Source organism: Trichechus manatus, unplaced genomic scaffold (assembly GCF_000243295.1).
Source record: "Trichechus manatus latirostris isolate Lorelei unplaced genomic scaffold, TriManLat1.0 scaffold00068, whole genome shotgun sequence".
Lineage (NCBI taxonomy): Eukaryota > Metazoa > Chordata > Mammalia > Sirenia > Trichechidae > Trichechus > Trichechus manatus.
The window spans coordinates 8,850,206-8,878,130 of NW_004444004.1; the positions used below are offsets into that span (position 1 = coordinate 8,850,206).

The 27,925-nt window shown below is 35.3% G+C and overlaps 1 protein-coding gene across 2 annotated transcripts in view; it reads left to right on the forward strand.

The window, feature by feature from the left end:
• HTR2C (5-hydroxytryptamine receptor 2C) overlaps positions 1–27,925 on the forward strand; it is a 309,552-nt gene that overhangs the window by 134,644 nt on the left and 146,983 nt on the right. For both annotated transcript variants that reach the window (XM_004379787.1, XM_023734478.1), the window contains exons 3-4: positions 16,990–17,103; positions 22,478–22,791. In XM_004379787.1, the coding sequence (XP_004379844.1) occupies positions 17,069–17,103; positions 22,478–22,791 (349 nt within the window). In that variant the 5' untranslated portion in view covers positions 16,990–17,068. The remainder of the gene's footprint in view (positions 1–16,989; positions 17,104–22,477; positions 22,792–27,925) is intronic.

Sequence of the window (27,925 nt, forward strand, 5' to 3'; positions counted from 1 at the left end):
GGTTTCACATAGAATGCTGCATCTACGTAGGAGCATTTTACTCTGTAAACATCATCCTAGTGCTGGCCAGTATAAATGATCATTTGTAGTAGTTATTGTGGTAGTTACTAGATGGCAGCTCTAAAATGTGTATTGCCCAAAATGAAAGGTGCCCACGGAAGAGAGTCTATTTAGTATTTGAATTCTACCTGAGACAGTCTATATATTCTTGAAATTTCTCAACAATAAAGTAAACATTAATAATGTAGTGTAGTTTCCACTTTTTAATGCTGACAATTTTCTTTTAGGAACATTTATAATAGTTCTTTTGTTTTGTTTTGCTTTTAAGCTATGACTTTTTTAGTCTACCCATCACACGGCACTAGCACTATAAGTGGCTTGGGTGTGCTAGACTTGGGACTGAGATACAGTTGTTTTCCAATAACTCTGTAGCCTGATGAGAAATTGGCATAACAAATACTTCAAGTCCCACTTAACTATAAAGAAGCTGTCTTTGACCATCCAATCTAAATCAAATTCATAGCACTGTGTCCTTTCCCTCCTTAGCGATGATCACAATCTCTAACTCCATGGAATTCCTCTGGTTATTTATATAAGGTTTGTTACACACACTAGACTTTATTCTTCACATACACAGGGATCAAGTCTATTTTGCATATCACTCTATCACCAGCACCTAGCAGTGCCTGATCCATAGAAGTCCCTCAATTAAGGTTTATTTAATAAATGATTATTATGAGTAAGGAGATCATTCTTTTCTTTGTTTCCTCATCAAATGTTTTTTGGTAGAGACCATGCTAACATTAAGAAGCCCTGGTGGGACAGTGGTTAAGCGCTTGGCTGTTAACCAAAAGTTCAGTGGTTTGAAGCCACCAGCCATTCTGTGGGAGAAAGATGTGGCAGTCTGCTTCCATAAAGATTACAGCCTTAGAAACCCTGTGGGGCAGTTCTGCTCTGTCCTATAGGGTTGTGTATGCATTGGAATCAAGTCGACGGCAATGGGAATTTTATGGGTGCTAATATTTAGGTACATGTGAACTTTTTCTCAGAGGCCACCAAGACTAAAGTGAATCACCTTTGTCATTCAGTTTACTGTCAATGCAATGGGAGGCAATCACACATAGGTATACTTTCAAAGTCTACCTCCAATACTTTCGAATGAAAATGCTCATTTAAAAACATCTTTTCATACCTATAATTCGCATGGTGGAAGAGAAGAAATATTAAGCTGCTAGCCAGTATGTTTCCTTGCAACTGTATTTTCAGTGATCCATCTGATTTCATATGACTGCCAGTCCGCTTATTAACATCAAAGGTTGCTGCCACAGATATTGCTTTATTGCATTTCTTATGATTCAATTATGAATTTCTTGGCAAGAAATACATAATATGAATATAAATGTATCTCTTCATTTCTTTGTAGCAGTTATTATTGCCAGGCGATTTTTTTGTACTCATTTATATTCTTTTTCTTTTATAAGAACCTACGTATTGGAATGAATTATTCGTTGAAATGGATTATGAATTATGCCTAAGCATAAACAGGACTGGCATGTTACTCTAAATCACTATAAATAAATGTGAAGGTATCAATAAAAAAGTATTCTATCGTGTTTTTAAGTTTGATCGCCATAATACACCCTCCCTAATTCACTGGCTTTTTTAGTATTGTTATTTTATTTGAAATAACAAATCCCCCACTGAAATAATAAGCTTCGAAGATGTTTTGATAATGGGCTTTGAATCAATATAAGATCTTTAGATGGATTGGACACGCTCATTTTATCACATCTGTGTGTAATGAATTTGCTGAACTTAGAAGTAAAAATGAGACATTTTACTTTTCAAAACAATGAGCACAAAAAAACCCATGATCTACAAAATAGGTTTACATATCATTTTTGTAAAATTTTATGCAATTCTGTAAAATAAAAATATTAGATAGTAATACATTAGATTTAATCAATATTGCTACAATAGCAAGATTTTAAGATTTGTCAAGGCTATTTGTTTCTAGCTTATTAAAAACAAACAAAACAAAAAACATTTCAATTACTATTGCATAGAGAGAGAACATGTAAACTGTCAATGACTTCCAGCCAATCATCCTAATTCAAATTACAAAAAAAAATTCTAAGAATTATTTATTTTAAAACTTCAACTCAAAGAAACTCAACAATTAATTTTTGAGTGTCTGTTAAGTATCATGTTTAGCTAAATGAAACATTTGCTATAGATCTGCTTAGAAAACGCTAACGTGATAGGAATTTCCGAAAGGAATTCCTACTCAAGATATTGCAGACATTTGGATAGATAGAAAACACAAAAAGATGTAGTAAAACAAAATAGCTTTCTTTAAAATTTAACTCTAGTCATGGAATGTTAATTGCATTTAAAAATCACTTTGTTCGGCTGCTATTGTTGTGGGTAACTCAAAGGATCGAGAAAGCAACTGTGATATTTAACAAAGTTTTTGCATAAACAACTTATGTTTGAGAATAGCCCTGCCAGCATATTCCTGCCAGAGTTAGTCCCTGGAACAGCATGCATTACATAACCATGTGGGGCTTCCAGACATCTAGGAATTAATACAGATTTGAGGACATGAATTTTCTTTCCCTTCCTTCCGCCCTCCTTCCTTCTTTTCTCCTCTCCTTCTTTGTTCTTTTCTTTTTTCCTGCCATTTGTTCAGGAATGTATTCTAAGGTAGCTTTCTACTGCATTTAATTTTGTAGTCTATGACATGTCCTTCATTTTCTTTCACTTAAAGAGAAGATAAGAGATGATTGTACTAAAAGTTATGCATAAACTTGTGTGACTTTACTCATCTCTGATTCTTATGGGCTCTCTGCTCTTGGTAAGGCTTAGAATCAAAGGACTGGAAAGGGAATAGGAGACCTGGCTGCCAGTCTTGGCACGGACAAAAAATAACAGTGGAACATTGGACAAGTCATGTATCTCTTCTGGATCAAAATCCTTAGATTCTTCCTGGATCATAAAAGGAAGGTGGATGGTCTTCAACTGCCCTTTCAATAACTTTCCTGGGAATATACTTATGAAACAGAGACTGACAGAGACAAAGTCCAATTCTTAGAAGAATCAAAGACTCATCATGGTCTTTGGCCATACAGACTGAAAACAGAGTAGACATTGGAGTGAAATAAATCAGAAATGGAATCCTGCTCTACCACTTACTAGCTGTATTATTTTGTATAAGTAATTTAACATTTCAGTCGCAGGTATTTTGTTTTATTTAATGTGAAAAATTCAGCAAATAGAATTTTTCTTATATGCTTGTAGTAAAGATTAAATGATAAAAATTATGTAAAATATTTCCCACAGTGCCTGCCGTATAATAACAAATTAGTAAATAGAAAGTATTCTTAGGAACCCTATTTTTTGTATTTGTTTTGTTGTTGAGCATTTTCTATAGAAATTACTCAATCAAGAATATTCTTTAAAAACAAGATACAAGGGAAAGATTAGTCCAGAGGACTAATGGACCACAAGTACCACGGCTTCCACCAGACTGAGTCCAGTACAACTAGATGGTGCCCAGCTACCACCACTGACTGCTCTGACTGGGATCACAACAGAGGGTCCCAGACAGAGCTGGAGAAAAATGTAGAACAAAATTCTAACTCACACAAAAAAAATCACACTTACTGGCCTGACAGAGACTGGAGAAACCCCGAGAGTATGGCCCCTGGACACCCTTTTAGCCCAGTAATGAAGTCACTCCCGAGGTTCACCCTTCAGCCAAAGATTAGACAGCCCCATAAAACGAAACAAGACTAATGGGATGCAACAGCCCATGGACAAGGACTAGAAGTCAGGAGAGGACAGGAAAGCTGGTAATAGGGAACCCAAGGTTGAGAAGGGACAGTGTTGACATGTCGTGGGGTTGTTAACCAACGTCATAAAACAATATGTGTACTAACTGTTAAATGAGAAACTATTTGTTCTGTAAACCTTCTTCTAAAGTACAATAAAAAGAGACAAAAAAAAAAAAGAAAATTCTTTATTCTTCTCCCTACTTACTTTAAGGTGACAGACTGTGACTTAGTAACATTTTCCAGGGCATAGCAGAATGACAGATTCAGTGGCATGAACTTTATAAAGTCCAATACTAACAGCTTTTCTACTGCCAGAATGCAAGGTATCAAGCCAAAAGTTATATGAAAGGCTGATGAATGTTTCCACAAATAGTGGCATGAGCTCGGTACTTGTTTCATGAATGTAACTTTCTAGTTTCGGGCTAGTTAGTTGCCACGACCATTTAAGGAAGATTTCTGCCTTCCCCTGCGTCGCAGGCGTTTTGTGAAATCTGTAGAATTTTTCAAACCTCAGTCGTAATCTATATATATTTGTAAAGCAATGTGATTGGCTATCGGGACACTACATTGCCATCTCTTCTATCTTTGATTTTTATTTGCTTCTGAATACACATGGTTTTAATTTGAACCAAAATATTTTAGTAATTTAAAATAAAATTTGATAACTCAAGAAATCTTTCTTACAATAACAAGAAAAGTAGTAACAACTGATTTTCTTTTCAGAAACCAGATACCAACAGATGGTGGGAAAAAATAAAGTTTGAATGGAAAAGAGTAGTGAATATAAAATAAAAAATGTTAGGCAGTAACTTTTAGGATTGAAGTAATTTGCCAAAAGTAGCTTGCATAACTTTCATTCCCTTACCCATAGAACAGATGAGTAAAATTTGGAAAACATTTAGAAATCATACCAAGATATTTTAGAATAAACTCTCAGTTAACAAAAATTGATAATGAATGAAAAGAATAAGAATGTAAGCTCTACTTGGGTAGGGGCTTTTTTCTGCTTTATTCACAGATGTATCCCAACTATCTAGAACATTTCCAGGCACAAAGTAGGCATTGAATAAATGTGGTGACTAAATGAACAACGCCCTGTTGACTACATAAACTCTTTGCTTATACTGTCATCCTAAATGTGCTGAGGTTTGATTGTTTTAATCCTCAAAATATTATTTTAGAATCTTGCCCAGTCACTTGCTAAGACAAATTGCTTAACCTCTTTGCACCTCACAATTTCTTTTTCTGTAAAATGAGTGGTGGAACTTGAATGAGATGAAACAAATTATCACAGTGCCTGGCACATAGTAGGTATTTATTAAAAGTCTGTGGATTTTGTTTTATAAGAACTATACCTGCAGTTCTAAAAACAGGGCCCTCAAACTTTAACCTACAAAATGTTATTTACAAAATAATAAAATATAGCTCCTTCTGGCACCCTTTAAAATGTAATAATAGAAGTAGCAGTGCTGTCTATGATTTACTACTTAAAGAAGAACAAATGTTTCTGTTGATGCATATAACACATTTTTGTTAAACATATGCATAATGTAGTCAGCATTATATCCTGTTTGGAAAAATAAAGCATTATATAAATATCATTTCTGTGATACCATGAAATATCTAGTCCTGAAATGAGAGAAAAGAATAAAATACTCTCATTACCTATTTTGCTATATAATTTAGAAGTCTACAAAATCACATGTGAGGCAAAGGTGTCACTTCATACATACCTCAGTGATTTGCACTGAACACATTATTCTTTTATAAATTTCTTAAGCTAAAACACTTTTATAATGAGAAACCAAAATATTTAATTAATGACAATTTTCAATATATTTAGTCACTGATATTGAAAACTATGCCCAATGATGCGTTATGGAACCAATTTTGAATTTACAGCTGCTAGAGAAATACACAGGAGCCCGGGCTGTGCAAGCAGTTTGCGATCGGCTGCTAACCCAAAGGTTGGCGGTTCAAACTCACCTAAGGGCTTCTCAGAAGAAAGGCCTGGTGAACTGCTTCTGTAAAGATACAACTAAGAAGATTCTATGGAGCAGTTCTACTCTGTGACACATGGGGTTGCCACGAGTCAGGGGCTGACTCAATGGCAGCTAACAACAACAGAGAAATTCAGAACAAATTTAAATAATATAATATGCATATTGTATGTGTAGCTGTCAGAAAATCTTATTTAAAGTCAGTCATTGGTACCTTGCCTTTCTCTAAATAATCACATAGTGTCTTGCAAGATTTTTAAGATCTTTGCCAATTTAGAACTATGCCCTATACGTAGTGAATCACCGTTATTACACCTCCCTCAAGATCTTAAACGAGAAAACTCAAGTTGTTGTAAGCTGCTTCTAAGTGGAGAGGCTGGTACTCATAAAAAGACTTTAATAGATTGTTATTGGAAGTGTGGTTCACCCAAGGATCATTTCTTTCGAAATACGTTATCATAGCTTCCACTGGGGAGAAAACCATCAAAGAGGAAAGATGCACGTATAATTTTATATTATCTAGAAAGATCCTTTTTTTACTAGGGAAAGAGTATCATCTTCATCATTTTAGGAGATGGCTAAAATAGTGCTTTTTTGTTTTTAACAAATGGACTGGTGGCACCATAAGGTGTTGAAAAATAAACACTGGATTGGGTGTAAAATAATGAGATCCACCATCTCTGACAAAACTTAATATTTTGCATGCTATATAACTTCGAAGCACATCTAATTTGAAGTTATGATTTCTTTTTTAAAAATTTCACATGGGCACAATAGTGGAGACAATAGTACAGTGATCCTCCATATGTCCATCACTCAGATTCAATAATTCTTAAGATTTTGCCACATTTGATTCGTCTATCCCTTTATCTTTCTCCCTCTCTCTCTGTTGAATGATTTTAAGATATTTTGCTTAACTTCATTAGGCATTGCCAACATTTTGGGTACCTTCTTACATAACCATGACGCAATCAATTACCACACCCAACAATATTAAGAATAATTCTTTCATATAATCTAATGCCCCATTCCATATTCAAATGTTCTCAATTACCAAGAAATGAGTTTTTATTTTGTTCTTTTTAAAGTTACTTTAACTTTTGATGAAAATAGAAAGCAACATATCAATATTTTAGCAAAATTGCTTATAGTATTCTAAATTATAGTATGAGTCTTAGATAATGAAAAACTCTTTGCCTCTGTTCAAATGAGTGGAACAATTGTGATTGCCTATATATATAGAAAGGAGCCGTGGTGGCTCAGGGGTTAAGAGTTTGGCTGCTCACCAAAAGGTCGGCAGTTCAAATGCACCAACCACTCCTTGGAAACCATACAGGGCAGTTCTACTCTGTGCTATAGGGTCACTATGAGTCGGAATTAACGGCAACGGGTTTGGGTTTTTCTTTTTTAATATATATGGAAAAACTTCTTTCATTGCGATGTAGAAACAGACGTTGCTGTTATGAAGCATCAGTTAGTTCACAAATGGCATAGTTTTCCCCAAATTTTAGTTATCAATAATTTGTAGATTTTAATATTATGTTATTTCTCTTGCTTAAAAAAACACTAATGAAAAGATTCAGTCACTCAAAGGGTCTTCGTATCATCATGAAATTATTTCAACTTATAAAATTGTGGTGCTTTGGAGGATAGTAATAATAAAAATTGTTTACTTGTAACGCGTTTCTTTCTCTCCTCCAACCCTAGCACTCACATGCACTCACGGGTGTGCAAGCACGTGCGCATGGGCACGCACACACACACGGTTTCAAATCATGAGCAAAAAGGATTTGGATTTGAGAATTTATGTTAGTTTGAACTTCCTGACAGATTTGATTTGGCAAATTGAGTGGTACATCACCTAAAGCATAATAAAATTTTCAAAACAAAGAGTGGTACAGGAGGTACTCTGGGAGGATAATTAACAGACTTTTTCACACATCTTGTTAGAAATTTTTAAAAGTGAAAACCTACTATAAGTTATTTGTCGTCTAATATTTTACCACTAATCAGATTAAGAGGAGTTATAAAATAGGAAGATCTACCTCTTTAAATAATTACTATTGACATTCATTTAATATAAAGTTCATGGAATTGGTGTAAAAAAGCAGAGTTTTTTTCAAAGTTGTCAAACTGAATTAGTTTTTATTTTTCCCCCATAAACAAATGGAAAGGGCAGTGCTGCTGGTAGAAGAGTCAACCAAGCAGTAAATAGGTTACATTTAACCACTGAAGTGGAAGTCAAGCTTTAGATAGCCACAAAACTGGCCATTATCTCTTACACTTCCCTTTTCTTAAAAGTATTCCAGGCATAAGATTTTTAAAAATTATAAACTCTCATATGCACACCCATGTTCATTGCAGCATTATTCACAACAGCAAAATGATGGAAACCACCTAAGTATCCATCAACAGATGAATGGGTAAACAAATTAAGGTTGCATATCCACAATGGAATCCCATGCAACAATAAAGAACAAGGATGATCCCTCAGAACATCCCACAACATGGATGAATTTGGAGAGCATTATGCTGAGTGAAATAAATTAATCACAAAAGGACAAATACTGTATGAGACCACTATTATAAAAATTCAAGACAAGGTTTACATACAGAAAATAGTTACAAGGGATAGAATAGAAAAGGAGGGGAGGGATGGGGACACGAAATCACTAACTACATAGTAGACAAGTGTTAATTTTGGTGAAAGGAAAGACAACACACAATATAGGGGAAGTCAGAACAACTTGACCCAGGCAAAGTCATAGAAGCTTCCTAGACACATCCAATCACCTTGAGGGACCGAGTTGCTGGGGCTTACGGCTGGGGATCATGGTCTTAGGAGACATTTAGATAGATTGACATAACATAGTTCATAAAGAAAATGTTCTACATTCTACTTTGGTGAGTAGTGTCTGGAGTCTTAAAAGCTTGTAAGCGGCCCTCTAAGATACATTTATTGGTCCCATGCCATTTGGAGCAAAGGAGAATGAAGAAAACCAAAGACACAGGAAAATATTAGCCCAAAGGACCAGAGGACCACAGAAACCACAGTATCCACCAACCTGAGCCCAGAAGAACTAGATCGTGCCCAACTACCACCACTGACTGCTCTAACAGGAATCACAATAGAGGGTCCCGGAAAGAGCGGGAGACAAATGTAGAACAAAATTCAAATTCACAAAAAAAGATCAGACTTACTGGTCTGACAGAGTCTGGAGAAACCCCCGAGACTATGGCCCCTGGACACCCTGCTAACTCAGAACAGAAGCCACTCCAGAAGCCCACTTTTCAGCCGAAGATTAGACAGGCCTATAAAACAAACAGTAACACACGTGATGATCGTGCTTCTTAGTTCAATCAAGTATACGAGACCAAATGGGCAACTCCTGCGCAAAGGCAAGACAAGAAGGCAGGAAGGGACAGGAAAACTGGAAGAATGGACATGGGGAACCCGAGGTGGAAAGGGGGAGAGTGCTGACACAATGTGGGGAATGCTACCAGTGTCACAAAAAAATCGTGTATGAATTTTTGAATGAGAAACTAATTTGTGATATAAACTTTCACCTAAAGCACAATAAAACTAAAAAAAAATTATAAAATCTCAGTGAAATGCTTTTGTTTTGGTTTTTTTTTTATGAGTCTGTTTACTCTTCTAGATCTTTAAGAATTAGACATGTATTTAGGATTCATTTAACGAGGTAAATAGAAGAGGTGAAACAGAATACCTGCAGATCAATTAAAAAAAAAACAAAACAGTTGCCTATCAGTTGATTCCAACTCATGGTGACCCCATGTGTATCAGAGTAGAACTGCAAACCACAGGGTTTTCAATGACTGATTTTTCAGAAGTAGATCACCAAGGCTTTCTTCTGAGGTGCCTCTGAGTGGTTTTGAACCTTCAACCTTTTGGTAACAACTGAGTGCCTTAACCATTTGCACCATCTAGAGACTCCATTATGAGAATACTCAAATTAAAAAATCACTTTCACATTCCTTTCAAATCAAAAGGCTTTCACACATGAATATCATGCTTTACATTTAATTGGCAATAACAACAAGTAAAATCTAATTGTAACCAAACTTAGCTACTTAGAAGCACCTTATTTGTAAAATAGCAAAGATTACTTAAATGATAAGCTGAAAAGGGATAATTCCTGAATCACAGCATTTCAGAGCCAGAAAGGATAGAGCACCTCTATCACAATCCCCTCATGTTATGGTTGAAAAAAACTGAGGCCCAAAGAGGTTCAGTGACTTATCTCAAGTCATCCAGAAAATGGTTGAATGAGAACTATAACCCAAGTCTCCTACCTCCCAGCCCAGAGTTCTTTACACTATACCACACATATTTTACATTTGGGGTACTGGAGGATACTGGAATGAATTATGCTGCTGTTGTTTTTAGTTTGTTCAAACTCATAGTGACCTCAAACTCATAGTGACCTTATGTATAACAGAAGGAAATGTTGCCCGGTCTTGTGCAATGTTATATAACCCTGTAATTTTGATTTTGACTCATTTTCTGTATTTGTTGTATATTTTAATTTCACATTATTAATATGTTATCTATAGCTATTGCTGAAACTCAACGACTTATTACAGTTTATAGTAATAATTTACAAAGCAATAGCAAAAGTTGCTTAATTTTCTAATGGGAAAGCAGAGCCAGGAACAGACTGACCTTCCAACTCCGGCATGGTTTTGTTTGTTTCTCTTCCCCTTATATAGGTAGGAGATTCTGAAGCTATGAAAGGAAGAGATGAGGAGTTAGGAGTTCATTCGGCTGTCCAGATGTATCCAAGTACCCCGTTATTTGGCAATAAATACATCTGGGCAACTGATTGAACTTTTCGCTTTTCATGACTCAACTGGAACCTTCTACAACCAGAAGTACTGGCTGTGTAGCCAATGTTTGTGATCTCTTAACTTAATGAAATGATAAGTGGGAACGGCCTGTGGGTGAGGAGTCAGCATTGTAAATACTAAACAGGAAAGCATTTTAGTTTGCAGCTAACATGAATTTTAAGAATCTTAGCAAAAGATAAAGAAGAGTTTTTTTCTGTTTGTTTTCCTAGCTTCCAAAATTAAAATCAAACTGACAGAGAAATCTCGAAGACATTTTGAACTGGTGCCATTAGTGATGCTTGTTGTGTGCTTAATTCGGCAGTAAAAAGGAACTGTATTTTTTAAATTGTAATTGAGAATAGCTAGCAAATGCTGGCTGATATTATTATTATAATAGTTTCAAATATCTATCCTATGTTGTTGTTGTTGTTGTTAGGTGCCATCGAGTCGGTTCCAACTCATAGCGACCCCATGTACAACAGAATGAAACACTGCCCAGTCCTGCGCTATCCTCACAATCATTGTTATGCTTGAGCCCATTGTTGCAGCCACTGTGGCAATCCATCTCATTGAGGGTCTTCCTCTTCTTCTCTGACCCTCTAATTTATGAAGCATGATGTCCTTTTCCAGGTACTGATCCCTCCTGATAACATGTCCAAAGTATGTGAGATGTAGTCTCTCCATCCTTGCTTCTAAGGAGCATTTTTGCTGTACTTCTTCCAAGACAGATTTGTTCATTCTTCTGGCAGTCCATGGTATTTTCAATATTCTTCTCCAACACCACAGTTCAAAGGCACCAATTCTTCTTCGGTCTTCCTTATTCACTGTCCAGCTTTCAAATGCTCATATCAATTGCTCATATGCAAGTTCAAGCTGAAGCTGAAGAAAATTTAAAAAAAGTCCATGAGAGCCAAAGTATGACCTTGAATATATCCCACCTGAATTTAGAGTCTGTCTCAAGAATAGATTTAATCCATTGAATGAACACTAATGACCAAAGACCAGACAAGTTGTGGAATGACATCAAGAACATCATCCATGAAGACAGCAAGAGGTTATTAAAAAGACAGGAAAGAAAGAAAAGACCAAAACAGATGTCAGAAGAGACTCTGAAACTTGCTTTTGAATGTTGAGTAGCTGAAGCAAACGGAAGAAATGATGACGTAAAAGAGGTGAACAGAAGATTTCAAAGGGCAGCTCGAGAAGACAAAGTAAAGTAGTATAATGACATATGCAAAGACCTGGAGTTAGAAAACCAAAAGGGAAGAACACGCTCGGCATTCCTCAAGCTGAAAAAACGGAAGAAAAAATTCAAGCCTCGAGTTGCAACAGTGAAGGATTCTATGGGGAGAATATTAAACGACGCAGGAAGCATCAAAAGAAGATGGAAGGGATACACAGAGTCATTATACCAAAAAGAATTGGTAGACATTCAACCATTTCAGGAGGTAGCATATGATCAGGAACCGATGGTCCCGAAGGAAGAAGTCCATGCTGCCCTGAAGGCATTGGCCATAAACAAGGCTCCAGGAAGTAACAGAATACCGATTGAGATGTGTCAACAAACGGATGCAGCTCTGGAAGCACTCACTTGTCTCTGCCAAGAAATTTGGAAGACAGCTACCTGGCCAACCGACTGGAAGAGATCCATATTTATGCTTATTCCCAAGAAAGGTGATCCAACCGAATGCAGAAATTATCAAACAATATCATTAGTATCACATGCAAGTAAAATTTTGCTGAAGATCATTCAAAAGTAGTTGCAGCAGTAAATTGACAGGTAACTGCCAGAAATTCAAGCTGGATTCAGAAGAGGACGCGGAATGATATGGCTACATGTATACGTTCATCTAAACATCTAAAGTGTTTCCTCCAAGTCACTCTATATCATTATGATGTTTCATTGTATTCATAGAAATTATCACTATCTGAAGTGATTTTATTTGTTTAAATGTTTATTGTCTGTTTCTCCTACAAGAATATAAGCTCCAAGAGAGAAGGGGCCTTGTCTATTTTGTTTACCAAGACATGTCCAGCTGCCAACATAGTACCTATCACATACTAGGCGTTCAGTAAATATTTGGATACATGAAAAACTGTTTTACAAAGAGTTTTCAATCCAGCAAATCAGCTGGAGTTGATCTCCAACACAGAGATTTAGCGTATGGCTTGCTCCGTTAGCTTCTGCTGTTTAAAAGCCTTCAGTTTATTCTGTTACATGGATACTTATGCTGAGACAATTCAGGGATAGTTCTGCCACCACCTGTGGAGAAAATTGCTTGGCACTCTGTCCACTAAGATTCTCTCAATGTCTGTTACTAGTATTATGGAGTGATTTGTGGTAACTACACAACTTGGAAGATGTTTTGTTTCTGAAGTATTATTTTAGGTAAACAGAATAGCTCCAGCTGTGAAATGGATCCACAATGAATACCCATGGAAGCAGCAGTCAAGAAATCAAAAGACACATTGCATTGGGCAAATCTTCTGCAAAAGACCTCTTTAAAGTGTTGAAAAGCAAAGATGTCACCTTGAAGACTAAGGTGCGTCTGACCCAAGCCATAGTATTTTCAATCGCCTCATATGCATTCGAAAGCTAGACAATGAATAAGGGAGACCGAAGAAGAATTAACACCTTTGAATTATGGTGTTGGTGAAGAATATTGAATATATCATGGACTGCCAGAAGAACAAGCAAATCTGTCTTGGAAAAAGTACAGCCAGGACGCTCCTTGGAAGCTCCACGGACTTTAGGCATGTTATCATGAGGGATCATGCTTGGTAGAAGGTGAGAGAAAGAGAGGAAGACCCTCAATGAGATGGACTGACAGTGGCTGCAACAATGGGCTCAAACATAACAACGATTGTGAGGATGGTGCAGGACCGGGCAGTGTTTCATTTTGTTGTACATGGGGTTGCTATGAGTTGGAACTGACTTGAAGGCACCTAACAACAACAACTAACAACTGTGAAAAATTTAGGATGTACTATTACACTGTAGGATTTTAGGAGTTAACTTTCTTGTTAATTCTCACTAAATTTAACGGTAATCATGCGCATGAAATATGTAAAACTCAAGCAGAAGCACTTAGTCAAATGCAAATAAGGTGAAAATATTTCATGTTTCATTTAAATTCCAAGTACAGGAGGAACAGTTAAATTTGTTTAAACAACTACTTACATTATCTTGGGAGTGCTGGAGGTAGGGGTAGAGGGAGGGGTGCAGGAAATGACAGTATTACCAATAGATCTTCATTCAAATCAGCTTACTAGCTGATCTGATGAGATTCCCAGGAGACCCCCAGAGCCACAGAAGTGTCTGGATTTGGAGGAGAAACTGTATAATCATATATAACGTGTATAATTATATATACATATATAATTGCATATTCAGAACTGTTAGAGTCCTCTCTGGAACGCTATGGAAAAGTTTCCAGTTTTGTGTGTGAAGCACTGCACTCTGGGTCAAGCCAAGGAAAAATACAGTAAGCAAGTTGCTAGTATGGCCTTACTCTGTGGTATAGCCACTTTACTTAATAAAACCAAAACCATACCAGTTGCCGGCAAGTCAATTCCAACTCACAGCGATCCTACAGGACAGAGTAGAACTACCCCACGGGTTTCCAAGGCTGTATATCTTTAAGGAAGCAGACTGCCATTTCTCCTGCAGAGCGGCTGATGGGTTCAAACTGCTGACCTTTCGGTTAGCAGCTGAGCGCTTAACCACTGAACCACCAGGGCTCCTGAGTTAATAAAGAACTCATCATTTCCACTGAAATCTATTAGCTTGAGGCTTTTTGCCTAATATAAAAGAACATTTTTTGATACAGCAGATTGCTAAACATTGGAAAGTTATGAAATTGCTGCTCCTGGAGGTCAGTTCTCAAAGTTTTTGAAGTGGCTTAAAAATAGACCTCAGAAGGCAAGAGACTGGATTATTTGATCACTCATAACAAATTAGGACCGTACAATTGAATAACACAATGCAATTAAAGATTTCTCTTCCACTAGTCAACACAAGATCTTCATGTGCGTTAAACTCATTTAGAAATTTATTCCATGAAGTTAAATAAATTCAAACCTTCTATCTTCAATTGTACAGTCTCAATTTGTTTTACAATTATGAATTCACAGAGCTCTTAGAGCTGAAAAGTTATGAGTGATCAAATGATCCAGTCTCTTGCCTTCCAAGGTCTATTTTTAAGCCCCTGCAAAAAATTAAGCACAAACGGTTAAGTGCTCAGCTACTAACCAAAAGGTTGGAGGTGCAAACCCACTCAGAGTTGCCTTGGAAGAAAGGCCTGGCAACATGCTTCCAAAGAGTCACAGCCATGAAAACCCTATGGACTGCAGTTCTATTCTACAATACATGGGGTCACCATGAGTCAGAATTGACTCGATGGCAACTGGTAAGGAGCGGGCGAGGAAGTTTTTGTCTCCCTTTACCAACTTTTCTGTCTCTTATTTCCACATCCCCCAGAAAAGGGATTTATATTTTGTCTGGCAAGATTTTATGGGACAGAAATGGCCTGACTAATCTTTTGGTGAATGCATCTCTCTCCCTCCCGCACAATATTTTGAGTTCCTATATGCTGGTGGTCACATTTTATGCAGTACTATAAGGGGATGATTTTGACAGAGATTTTACTGGGTGTTGCACTGACAGAACTGACAAATGAGGGTTAAGGGATAAAGAAGGGGGAAAAAGATTTAATTTGTAGGTTGAGTGACTAGAAGAATAATGCTGTAAAATGAGATGGGAAATAGGGAGGTGTAAGTTGTTTTAGTGAAATTTTGTTTCCAAATTTCTTGAAGGTGCTAGAAACACTAAAGAAAGATTATCAGGAGGTTTTTGTTATCATATTCCTCAAAAAATATTTACAAATTAGATTTAAAAAATCTTTCAATGTTAGTCCATGTTCTCAAGCTATTCAACACCTTATCCTCCCTTCCCCCCAAAATAAACCCTATTTTTTTTCTCATTGACAAATCAGTGCATGTGAATTTAACAGCTTCATGATCCTAACTCATATAATAGCCTTTTGATCCCAGAAAAGACCACAGTGAGATATTTGGTTTATGAAAAAAGCATAATCAAACCTATAAATAGACGATACAGAAAAGGCAAGATGGTAAATTAGAGAGGTTTACCCACTGTATTCCCAGCTAGAAATCTCTAGGCAGAAAAATCAAAGGATATCTTTGTTAGTAACCAGATTTCATACAAGTATGTCTTCAATGTCAATGTAAAGATTAACACTGACATGTTCCACTCTGTAAAGATGTCATTTTCACAAGGAGAGAGCAGAAATTCTCAGCAAATTTGTACCTAGTCTACTTTTGGTCAATATTTTAACATGCTGAATATAGTGAGTGCTAAATGGTGAAGAATCTACTATGTAACTATTTAATGGGGTTTTGTGATACAACAAACAACTCCTTGAAAAATAGCCAATAGAAATAAAAAATATATACAATCTGAACTACTTTGATAAACCTTTTGAGATTTCTCATGTTTCTTTTCTAGAAGATACGTGGTCACTTTTTAAACCACAAAAATCTAAAGATTTGTAATTGATTATTTGTTTGCGATTTTCAGCATTATTCCATATGCCTTGACTGTAACATACTACCTGTTGACGACTAACTGCTAACTGGTTAATACGAAGGGTGATTGCTATATTTGAATGCAGTAAGTTTGATCAATTAATTTATTTTGGTGTATACCTGTTGCTGCCCTCTGGAGAATATTGCTGGTTAATGAAAAAGTATTAATTACGCTATCTATTTAAATACAGATTGCTTCAATTTGAAAAGAAAAGCTAGTATGTTGTGCAAAATATGTTCACTTTATAAAAATGCTTCAAGGTTTAGTTTTCCATGTCTCCATAAGATGAAACTTTTTACTTTAGCCACGCTACTAAATTATTTCAACACAAACTTTCCACCGTGGTTTGCAAATTGAGAAACCTGTATTCGTCATTTCTTTCTTAAAGCACTGATTTGAAGCTATGTGGACTCCACCAAGGGGAGATAAAGTAGAAGTCCCATATAAATAAAGATTACACTAGAAATTTTAGAAAACCTGTGATGATTGTACATTGGTAAATAAATGGAAAATCTTCTTTTTGACATTTTCTTAAATCACTTATTCAATATAACATTCTTACCTGTTTGCTCAGTTAGGTATTGATTGTTTCTTAATACCAAATAAATACATTTAAGTTTAATTTGTTGTTATGCAAGTTACGTGAACTTTTAACTATTAATTTTCTTTTTCCTTTCTTTTTTTTTTCTCTCCCCAGAAAGGACAAAATGATAAATGCAATCTCTTAATTTGCTTCTCTCAATTTTAAACTGTGGTTTCTTAAGTCTGAAGAAATCATGGTGAATCTGAAGAACGCAGTGCATTCGTTCCTGTAAGGATGTGTTTATTACTTATCCTTTTAATAAAAAGATTATTTTTATGTTAGGTAGATCAAAAATGTTAAAAATGCTTTTATATGACCAGAGGGGTAGCAATGGGGGGGGGACAGAGAGGTGCAAGTCCAAGGGGGTGTCGGACAAGGCCCCGAGTGACATTCCCAGGCACCACAAACCTGAAAGGCGCCTGACTGAGGTAGCCGGACGATAGGGGGGAAGGTGTTTTTGCTTACAAGTCACTGCTATCAACATTTATTCATCTTGAAATGGGGGAGGGGATGCAATTCAGAGATTGCCCCTGGGCACTTGTTACCCTTGCTATGCCCCTGTATATGATCATTCAGCTATATTTGCCTCAATCTACATAAACGGCGCACATCCCAAAGACTATTATAGGTGTTTCCTATTCAAAAACAATAAATAAAGAAAACACACACATCAATTTTAACTTTAAACACACTAGTTCATGTATTCAACCAAGCAATATGGTGATAATGCGCTCAGTTCAAATGAGCACATAGCTCATGGTTGCTTTCTCCACGGGTAAAATGTCAAAAGGAGAAAGAAAGGATTTTTCCTTTTCCATCCTGCATGAACTGAGCAGCCAAGAGAATGAAATGTCTTTATGGTGAGCCTTTGGTTTCATGAAGAATAGTTGAGGTTGAAGAAATATGGGACAGAAGGTAGGGAGTAGGGATAGGGAGAGATGTAGCTAGAAAGAAGAAAACAATGTCATCCTCGGAGGTCTTGATACTGAATTTCAAGCCTTGGTGTCATATTCTGTTACAATGATGGATTCATTAAAAGAATGCAACAAAAAGTGGGTAGGTAAGGAATGGGATTCAAGTAGTGAGCAATTCTAAATCGATCGAATCCAAGTATATCTTCTTTTTAACATCATAAGGTGTTGGATTAGGTTTCTTCCCAACCTACTCTTTGGGGAATGGGGCATGGAAAAAGAGATCCAGGACTGTGTAAACTCTCTGATCACTGCACTTGAGAAGTCCTGAATTTCATTGCTACTATATATAAACTCCTTTCTGATTCCTGTAAAAAAGCTTATCCTCAGAAACCTTTACAGAGTAGAGTAGATAGTGCATCAACATTGGGTTCTACAATGTGCATCACTATAAAACATCTTGGATGTCATTATAGTGATTATAGTCTCATCAAGGCGTGATTACAATAGAACTAGAGAGGACAACAGGGAAGGGGAATGGTGAAGGGGAGCAATAAATAAGGTAAAAGAAAAAGAGTCAGGTATGAGAAACTAAAAGGACAAATGTCTTAATTCATTAGCCTGTACTCAGCACATAGCCATTGGCCCATACGCCAAAATATAGGGCCACTTTAAAAGCACCACATTGTTCTGATACGAAACTAAGGAATCCATACACAATTTTTTCCATTCAATTGGAAGAAACTGGGGACCATTTGATCTCTTCTAATAATGCCCATTGTCATATGTCCTGCAAAACCTCAACAGCTTTAAAATGTACTCAGACTTATAAACCAAGTTTCATTTTGTTTACCTACTGAGAATTTTAAATTACATTTTTCATTAAAAATTTAATGGCAATGAATAAATTATTTGCATTATTCAGAGAGAAATTGTGATTTCTGTGTACATATTTTATGAGACTCCTGTGGACTTAATAGCAATTAATATAAGCTTTAGGAGCATGATTCTTCTTTTTAAAAAGGATGTTAGCTATTTCTCTGAGCACTTAAGTATTAAAAATTACATTTAATTATAGTAGAGCCAATTCTTGATTACAAAATGGCAGGAAATGGGATTGAACCTCAATGAAAATCATAAAACTTTGCCCATAAAAGATATTCAATAAAACTTGGTTAAATGGAATTGAATTGAAACCAGGAAACTGTAGTAAATACTCTTTCAGGATCTACACTAGCACCATGACTTTATTTTATAAATTCACATCAGATGTATTGAGATTCTAAAGGCCTCTTCAGTGATCTAGTGTTTGTCTCATGGACTCTTTAATTAAAAAGAAAAGTAATTTCTGGATGGTAGATATAGACAAGATGACGACTTTAAATGTTTTTCTACCCAGACTCTGATATTAAAACTATGAAATTTATAATTAGAAAGTTTTGCACGTATTTTTTTCTATTATGTACAATTTTATTCTGCACTCCTCTACGGTTTTTAGAGGAACATGAAAGGATTTAGACAATTTTGCAATTTACTTAGAAAATCTGAAGTGGGATTGCATATTCTCCTAGGACCTTATTCTCTAGGTTTAAAGATAAATTATTTGTGATTCTGCGACAAACAATTGAAGATGCAGCATATTACCGTGAGCATAAAACATTATGGGATTACACGAGATGATCATAAACTAATTTAAACCTGAAAAAAAAAAAGGACGTAGAAGAAAGATAAGCTTTTCATCAACCAGAATAGAAAGATCCTGAATTTAAAATTAGTGTCTGCCACAGTTGTTCTCCATAAATAGATCTCTTCTTCAGATAAGTTGAGTCTTAAATTCTTGGCAAATTCTGAAATACATGAGCTGGGGTATAGATATCATAAACTTATTTTGTCCAGGTTTGAATGCAGAAAGAGGATAAGCTCCAATTTATTGGAACTTTATTTATAAAGAGTAGCCCTGGTGGCGGAGTGGTTAAAGCACTGGGCTGCTAACCAAAAGATCAATGGTTTGAGCCCACCAGCCGCTCCAGAGGAGAATGATGTGGCAGTCTGCTTCCTAAAAGATTTACATCCTTGGAAACCCCATGGGGCAGTTCTACTATGTCTTATAGGATTGCTATGAGTCGGAACTGACTCGTTGACAGCGTTTTTTTTGGGGGGGAATTTATTTATAAATAAGGGAAAAGAAGAACTAGGACAAATGTTCCTACTTCATTACTAAAGCAAAAAACCAAACCAGTTGCCGTTGAGTCGACTTCAACTCATAGCGTCCCTATGAGACAGAGTAGAACTGCCCCATAGGGTTTCCAGGCAGTGGCTGGTGGATTCGAATTGCTGACCTTTTGGTTAGCAGCTGTAGCCCTTAACCACTGAGCCACCAAGGCTCCATATATTAAATATATAAATAAAAATAAATAAGGGCCTTACATATATTACGTAAATTAATTGTCATAATAAGCATGTAATAGAGATCATTCTCATTGTGCAGGTGAGGAAATTGATGTTCTGAGAGGTTAAATGACTGGTCAAATAATCCTTGAGGTCATACAGCCAAGAGATTGGCCACATGACAAATCCTACAAATGCAGTGACAGAATCATCAAAGCCAAGAGCAAATAGCTTATTTCTAATTATTTGGTCCTTTATTTGAATAAATACCACTCACATTAAGCACAGATTAACTATTATACAGAATTATTGAATCATGTATTATTTTAGCTTATTGTTTTACATTTCAAGTAAATAGTACAGCCAGAATTTTAAAGATTTTACTGATTATTTTTCATTATTTGACAAAAATTACTATATACGTTTTCTCCCCTCCATGTTGCTTAGACTATCAGATAACTTTGACTTAAGAAGTATTTTAAGCCAAAGACTAAATTATTACTTTTCTGTTCCTTGTGGAATGAGAAAGTTAAAATATTTTCATGATTTCATCAATGTCTTTAAAGACAAAAGCATATTAATAAGCTATTAAGAGAAACCAAGAAAAATAATTAATAAATACACTGGAAAATTATTACAATATTTTGACTTAAGTTTAAAAAATGCCAATGATTGTTATCAGACTAAGTGTTCTAGTTGTAGAATAGATGTGATTTGATTAAGCTAATAATAATAATCTAATTTTACTATTCTAAATTTCTCTGATGATTGGCAATAAACAATGCGTTAATCAGATCATCAACATATTTTCTCTGCATAGAGGTAATATTTTCAGTTCAAAGAACAGGTGGATAAGATAATGAGATAAAAACATTTACATGGAGATTTGAGATGTTGTAATGTTATATGCTTCATCTCACTGATTCCAGAAAGAAATTTATTTCAACTGTTTTGCATAGAATGATGATTTAGTTTATACTTTACCAGCAAAGGAAATTTTCCTATTACATATAAGAAATGTATCCTCATGTTTCACTTAATATTCATTAAATAACTATTACAGCACACAGAATACACATAAAGCAGCCAGTCACAGATAATAAATATCTCTTGCTTTTCAACAGGAAATACTGAACATGCTTGTCTGTATTGTCTGTTTTCTTAAGGAAAATAAATGTGTTTGTTTTATTAGACATGTTAGTAGCATAGACTTTAAGAGGACACTAAGAATTTAACCTAAATAAATTTCATATCACCATCAGGAGAAATTATTTTGGGATGTGCAAGACAACCACGTCAATCTCTCTTGCATTAGCCTGTCACAAAGGACCGGGCGGTGTTTCGTTCCGTTGGGATAGGGTTGCTATGAGTCAGAACCGACTCGACAGCACCTAAGAACGGTAGTAGCATCTATCTGAGTACTATCATGACAAATGTACATTGTAAATGACTTAAGGGATTGAGTTCCTAACATAGGAAAAGCCAGAAACTCATAGGTATGAAACCGAACCACAAATTGTTAAGTAGCCTACAACAAGGCCAGAAAACACAGGTTAGAAATGGAGAGAGTGGCAGGCAGAAGGAAAGTTTATAGCATAAGACATTAAAGTCACTCTGTAAATGTGAGAATGTAGGGAGAGCTCTAAAAAGAAATAAATGTGTATTGGTGCCAAAATCCAGCTGTGCCTTTTCCAAAATTTTGCCTGATATTTGCCTGACGGCAATTTACTCCTTAGCTTTCGATGAAAAGAAGGCAACTTCCAGTTTTCTTGTCAGGGTGCTGGGTACTTAAAAGAAAATCTCCTTTCATTCTGTTGTCAGCTGTCTCAGACTATATCTAGAAGAAATTAATATTTAAAAATTGTAAAGAATAGAGCATTACAGAATATCAAATAATATTGTGGTTTATAATTGTTTGTACAGAATAAAAGTTTAAAACACAGGTTTTGGAATCAGGGTCACGTGAGCATGGACCCTGGCCTTGCCACTTACTGACTGTGTTGCCTTGAGAATGTTAAACTCTCTAATCCTCAGTCTTCCCATCTTCATAATGAGTATAAATATATATATACATACACATAAGTTAGTAAGCAAAGTGCCTGTCTCATAATAAGCACTCAATAAAAATTAATATTCTCTGGATAAAAAATGAAATACTGGGATTTAACTGAGAGAGTAGAAATGATGACAATGATGATGAATGTTGAAGGAGAAGCAATTGTTTTCTAAAAGTAATATACTATATATAAGCAGTATAATATATATATCTGACTTTTTTTTCCTTTTTTCTCCTTAATTTTCAGTGTGCACCTAATTGGCCTATTGGTTTGGCAATGCGATATTTCTGTGAGCCCAGTTTCAGCTCTAGTAACTGACATTTTTAATACCTCCGATGGTGGACGCTTCAAATTCCCAGACGGGGTACAAAACTGGCCAGCACTTTCAATTGTCGTAATAATAATCATGACAATAGGTGGCAACATCCTCGTTATCATGGCAGTAAGCTTGGAAAAGAAACTGCACAATGCCACCAATTACTTCTTAATGTCCCTAGCCATCGCTGATATGTTGGTGGGACTACTTGTCATGCCACTGTCTCTGCTTGCAATCCTTTATGGTAAGTACAATTCTACTTGTTTTTCTATCTGAATTTGTGTCAGGTATCATAGTAAACACTCATAAAGTTAATTATTTTATCTGTAGCATTTAGAAAATGAAGAAAAAAGCAAATTGTATGACAAAAAGAACTGGATATGTTTGTTAAATAAATCAGTAACAGACTCTTCAAAAAGCAAAACACATAATTCGTAAAATATTAACATCTTACATAGATGCTCTATTGCCCAATGTCATTTGCAAATAATGGCTGAAAGTTGCCTTGGAATATACAGGAGGGGATAGTGGGAGAAACATCCCTCACAGCTGAGTTCTGGGAAGTACACATACCTGGTACCATATCAAATATAAGGAGGACAAAATAGGCTCATGATTTTTAATAAATATTTGTTAAGTAATCCTTTTTAGTTTTTCCAAACTAAGTGCTTGGTACATAATAAACACTCAGTAACAGTTATTATTCTTCCCCATGCACTCTATCATTCATGTTTTAACAAGGAGACGGGATAACAAAATTAATTACTAAGTATATAAGTGCAAGTTCATATCATCACTATAAAAAGTCAGAAACTGAAACTTTCAATATATTGATTAAAGAGGATATATACATGAGAGATTTTTAATTTTTCTTTCGGTTTTCTGCCATCTCTTTGTTGTATTCATTCTAACCTAAGTTTTTTTTCTAGTAAATATTTATGCCTAACAATCAAAATCACTTATACCAAACTGCAAGTATCTTTGCTATGAAGTTGGAGAGCCCAGTTTAAATTTAATTGCTGATATGCTCATCTCACAAAGGAATGAAAACAGATTCCCTTTTTCCTGGAGTGTATAATGGAATTACACTCGATGGAATAATATTGAGAGTGTATCAAGTTCTCAAATCCTAAAAAGGATCAATGCATCTAGAAAACAATCTCTTACGGGACTTAAAAATTAATTATACTGTACTAAATATATCTTGAGAGACGTTTTATAAACAGCGTTCTCAGAAAATATTCTTCTATTCACTGAGTTTTAGTGATGCATTAACCTCAAAGTATCAGTATCTTACCCGCTCAGTGAGTATTTTGTCACTTTACAGCTCCAAAATTATGTGAGTAAAGGTTACTGAAATAAAGTGAAACTATGATTTAGATGTTATACTTTGTCTCGTGGTATAGGTTTCATTTTGTTATTTTCTCCCTTAAAAAAAAATGTGGGTGGCCAAATAATGGTATCAGCATAAATCCAAATCTCCTAACACATCCATTACCTCCCTGAACAATAAAGGAAACAAGAATAACAAATAAAACTAGACAATATCACCACCAAATATGGAGACCATCCAAATTTCCAATTACCTGTAAGTAGAATATCAATAGGAAATCACAATGAGCTGTCTGTTAGGCTCCCATCACATGCTGTTATGTAGATAAAGGCAAGTCCACGAAAATCTGCATGAGAAAGAAAAGAGGAGAGTTGGTTACAAGCCTAAGATCATCTAAAATCACCATCAGAAAGAAAATTCACCCCAAGAATGAAATTACTGAAAAGAAGCTCTCTTAGACTGGGAAGGGACTTAAAAGTGTGCGAAAGACTCTAGAAGACTGTCTTGGAAGCAACTCTCTGGAGGCAGAAGATAAAAAGGAAGGGAAAGATGACATTTGAAAAATGCAGTAAGGGGAAGAAGAGGCAGAAGGGGAGAATTTATCATTTTACAAGATTAAAAAAAAAAGACAAAATCTAAGGACATCACTCCTCCCACTACTGCCCTCAACATCCCCCCAAAACCCTGTACTAAAGAAACCATAATGCCTTACACTGACAGAAGAGGGCGCTCTTGAACTTAGAATTTTGGAAACCATTGCCTTCGAGTCAATTCCAACTCATAGTGACCCTACAGGACAGAGCAGAACTGCCCCATAGGGTTTCCAAGGAGAGGCTGGTGGATTCATACTGCCGGCCTTTTGGTTAGCAGCCAAACTTCTAACCACTGCACCACCAGGGCCCAAGAATTTTGGAAACCATCTCTAAAACCGTTGGCCATAACCATAGAAATTCAGAGATGCAAGCAATCTTCATATATACCAAACAACTATAAAAAGAAAACTAAACAAGAGGATCAAAACCAGGCAATTGATGAAAATTCTCACTGAAAAAAAAGAATGATCAAGCAGAATTAACCTATAACACAACACTTCCAAAGAAATTAAATATCCCAAAACAAGCATTTGAAGCTATGAGAAAAATGCCTTGAAATCAAAATCTAAAAAATAATAGAACAGCGTTAATATTTAAAATTATAATCCAATACAGTTTTCCACAAGTAAAAGAAAGTCTAAATCAACATATTGATAGGGCCAATCTATACCGGGGGGGAAGAAAATGAACTGTAATGATCAACTCCGAAATATATAGGAGACATTAGGTTTTAAATATAACGAAAAAATCCTCAGGAATTCCAGGCAAAAAGAAGAAATAATTTACAAGTGCAAGAGAATTAGACTGATTTCACACTTCACAAAAATAAAAAAGCAAAGCAACAGTGGAGCAACATTTTCAAAAAACTAAGCAATTTATAGAAAATTCTTTCAAAGGCAATCTATGGGCACAGAAAACAGATCAATGGTTTCCAGGGACTTAGGGTAAGCGGGTGATTCCAAGTGAGTATCTTTTTTTTTTTTTTGTATTATGGAATTGTTCTTTATGTTGATTGTGGTGGTGGTTACACAGATATATGTTTGTCAAAACTTGAAGAACTATATACTTTACAGTTCTAAAATGGTGAATTTTACTGTATGTAAATTATATGTTAAATATAAAAAAACACTCGAATAAAGACGGTTTTAAACAACGATTTTATATCCAGACATATTATCCATCAAAGTTATTAAAAGCTTTAATTTTCTAAAACCTAGAAAATTCTGTACCCACAAGCCCTTCTTAGGAAATCTGAGTGAATGGGATTCATTAACAAAGAGCTGACTGGAAAACTTAATCAAAAAGACTGATGATAAGCATTTAATATACAGGTAGTCTCCGACTTATGACATATTCGAGTTATGATGAATCACACTTATGACTGTCCTTTTTTTTGTACATCTTTTCGTTAGTAATATACACTACATAAATGTTGCAGAGCATAAATTGCTGATGTTATCATTCTCAAGCAAACCATCAAAGACAAACAAAGATCAGATTTATAAAGATACTGATAATAAGAGGCAATAATAATGAAAACTATAAAAAGAAAATGAAGTATTCTACTTATGTCAGAACCAACTTACGACGGAGTTGTCAGAATGGAACCCTGTCTTAATTCGAGGACTACCTGTACTTAGATTTACAGCTAGGACAAAAATAAGGGTGGAAGAAAGGGCAGACAATTCTATATTATGTGTTACATAGTAAATATTAAGTGTTACATATTCTAACCAAATAGAAACAATACAACTAAAAACTGAAAAGAGAAGCTAAATGGAAAGGGGAAGAGGAAAAGAGAAAAATCTCATTAAATTTTCTAAAGGCAAGAGATTGGGGTTAAATAATACCACTAAAAAAAAAAAAAAGGGAAACAGTAATAGGCTTAATGAGACAACAGGGGTCTAAGTGCATTAAATATGATACAAATATTTTCATTATTTGACAAAAATTGCTATATATGTTTTCTCCCCTAGAACGAAAATATAAACCTTTCTAACTACCAAAAGAAGTGTAACAAATAGAAGATGTCTCCCTCCCCCAAAAAACTAACTAGAGGAAGAAACACAATAGAACATAGCTCATCTAACATTATCCCATAATATAATATGACAGAATTTAAACCAAATTTATCAGTAATATCAAGAAATTTGGGTCCAACTAACTGATTAAAAGTAAAAGATTTCTAATTAGGCTTAGAAACAAAGATCCAACTACATGCTAATATATAAGAAGAACCCTTAAAACACAGTGATTTGAAAAGGCTAAAAATAAAAGGATGGGTAAAAGTGTATCAAGCAAATGGAGATAGTAAGAAAGTAGAAGTTATGATCTTGATCCAAACCCAAAACCAAGCCCGTTGCCGTCGAGTGGATTCCAACTCGTAGCAACCCTATAGAACAGAGTAGAACTGTCCCATAGAGTTTCAAGGAGCAGCTGGTGGATTCCAACTGCTGACCTTTTGGTTAGCAGCTGAGCTCTTAACCAGGGCGCCACTAGTGCTCCATGATCTTGATAGCTGACAACATAAATTTTAAGTGAAAGAAAGCAGTAAGAATGGAAAAGAAAGATGTTTGTTAATGATAAAAGCCACACTTAACAACAAAGATATAGCAGTTACAAATATCTATATATCTAATAAATAACACAGCAACTACTTTTATAAAATAAAAAAGATGCAAGGACACATTCATGGATACATTCTAGTAATAGTTTAACAAACCACATTCAGTATGAAAAAGATTTGACAAAAAAAAAAAGAAAGGATATAGATTTTATGGGATGTGTATTGAACTTTAAACACCTATAATAAAGAATATACCTTCTTCTCAACTGTACATGGGGCATTCACAAAAATTAATCATATATTAGGTCACAAATAGACTAGTAGAAACTTCCATAAAGTAGAAATAATTAAAATGCACTTTCTGATAACAATGCAGTAAAACTAGAAAGTACTAAAAACAAAAATTTAAAGGCTATCTCATCTCAAGGTTAAAATATTTCTTTGGAAAGTATTGACATCTCAACAATATTAAGTCTTCCAATCTCTGAACACGGAGTATCTTTCCAGCTGTTCAGGTTTTAATTTCTTTCAGCAATGTTCTGTACTTTTCAGTGTACAAGTATCTCATGTCCCTATCAAGTTTATTCCTAGGTATTTTATTCTTTTAGATGCTATTGTAAATGGAATTCCTTTTCAGCTTGTTCATTACTGGTGTATAGAGGCTCATCTTATTTTTTAAAAACTTATATATGTAATATTCGATAACTATTAAAAAATGCATGGTGAAGATGCACTTTTCATGCTCCTCCCCTTTAAATACAGATAAATACTATATAAATAATTCAGCAGATGATCATAAAAGTACTTTGAAACGTGCAAAGAATGTGGACTGGCTGCAGAAATAAGGAATTGAACCTTGACAATGAAGTGAGTTACTTGAGTTTTC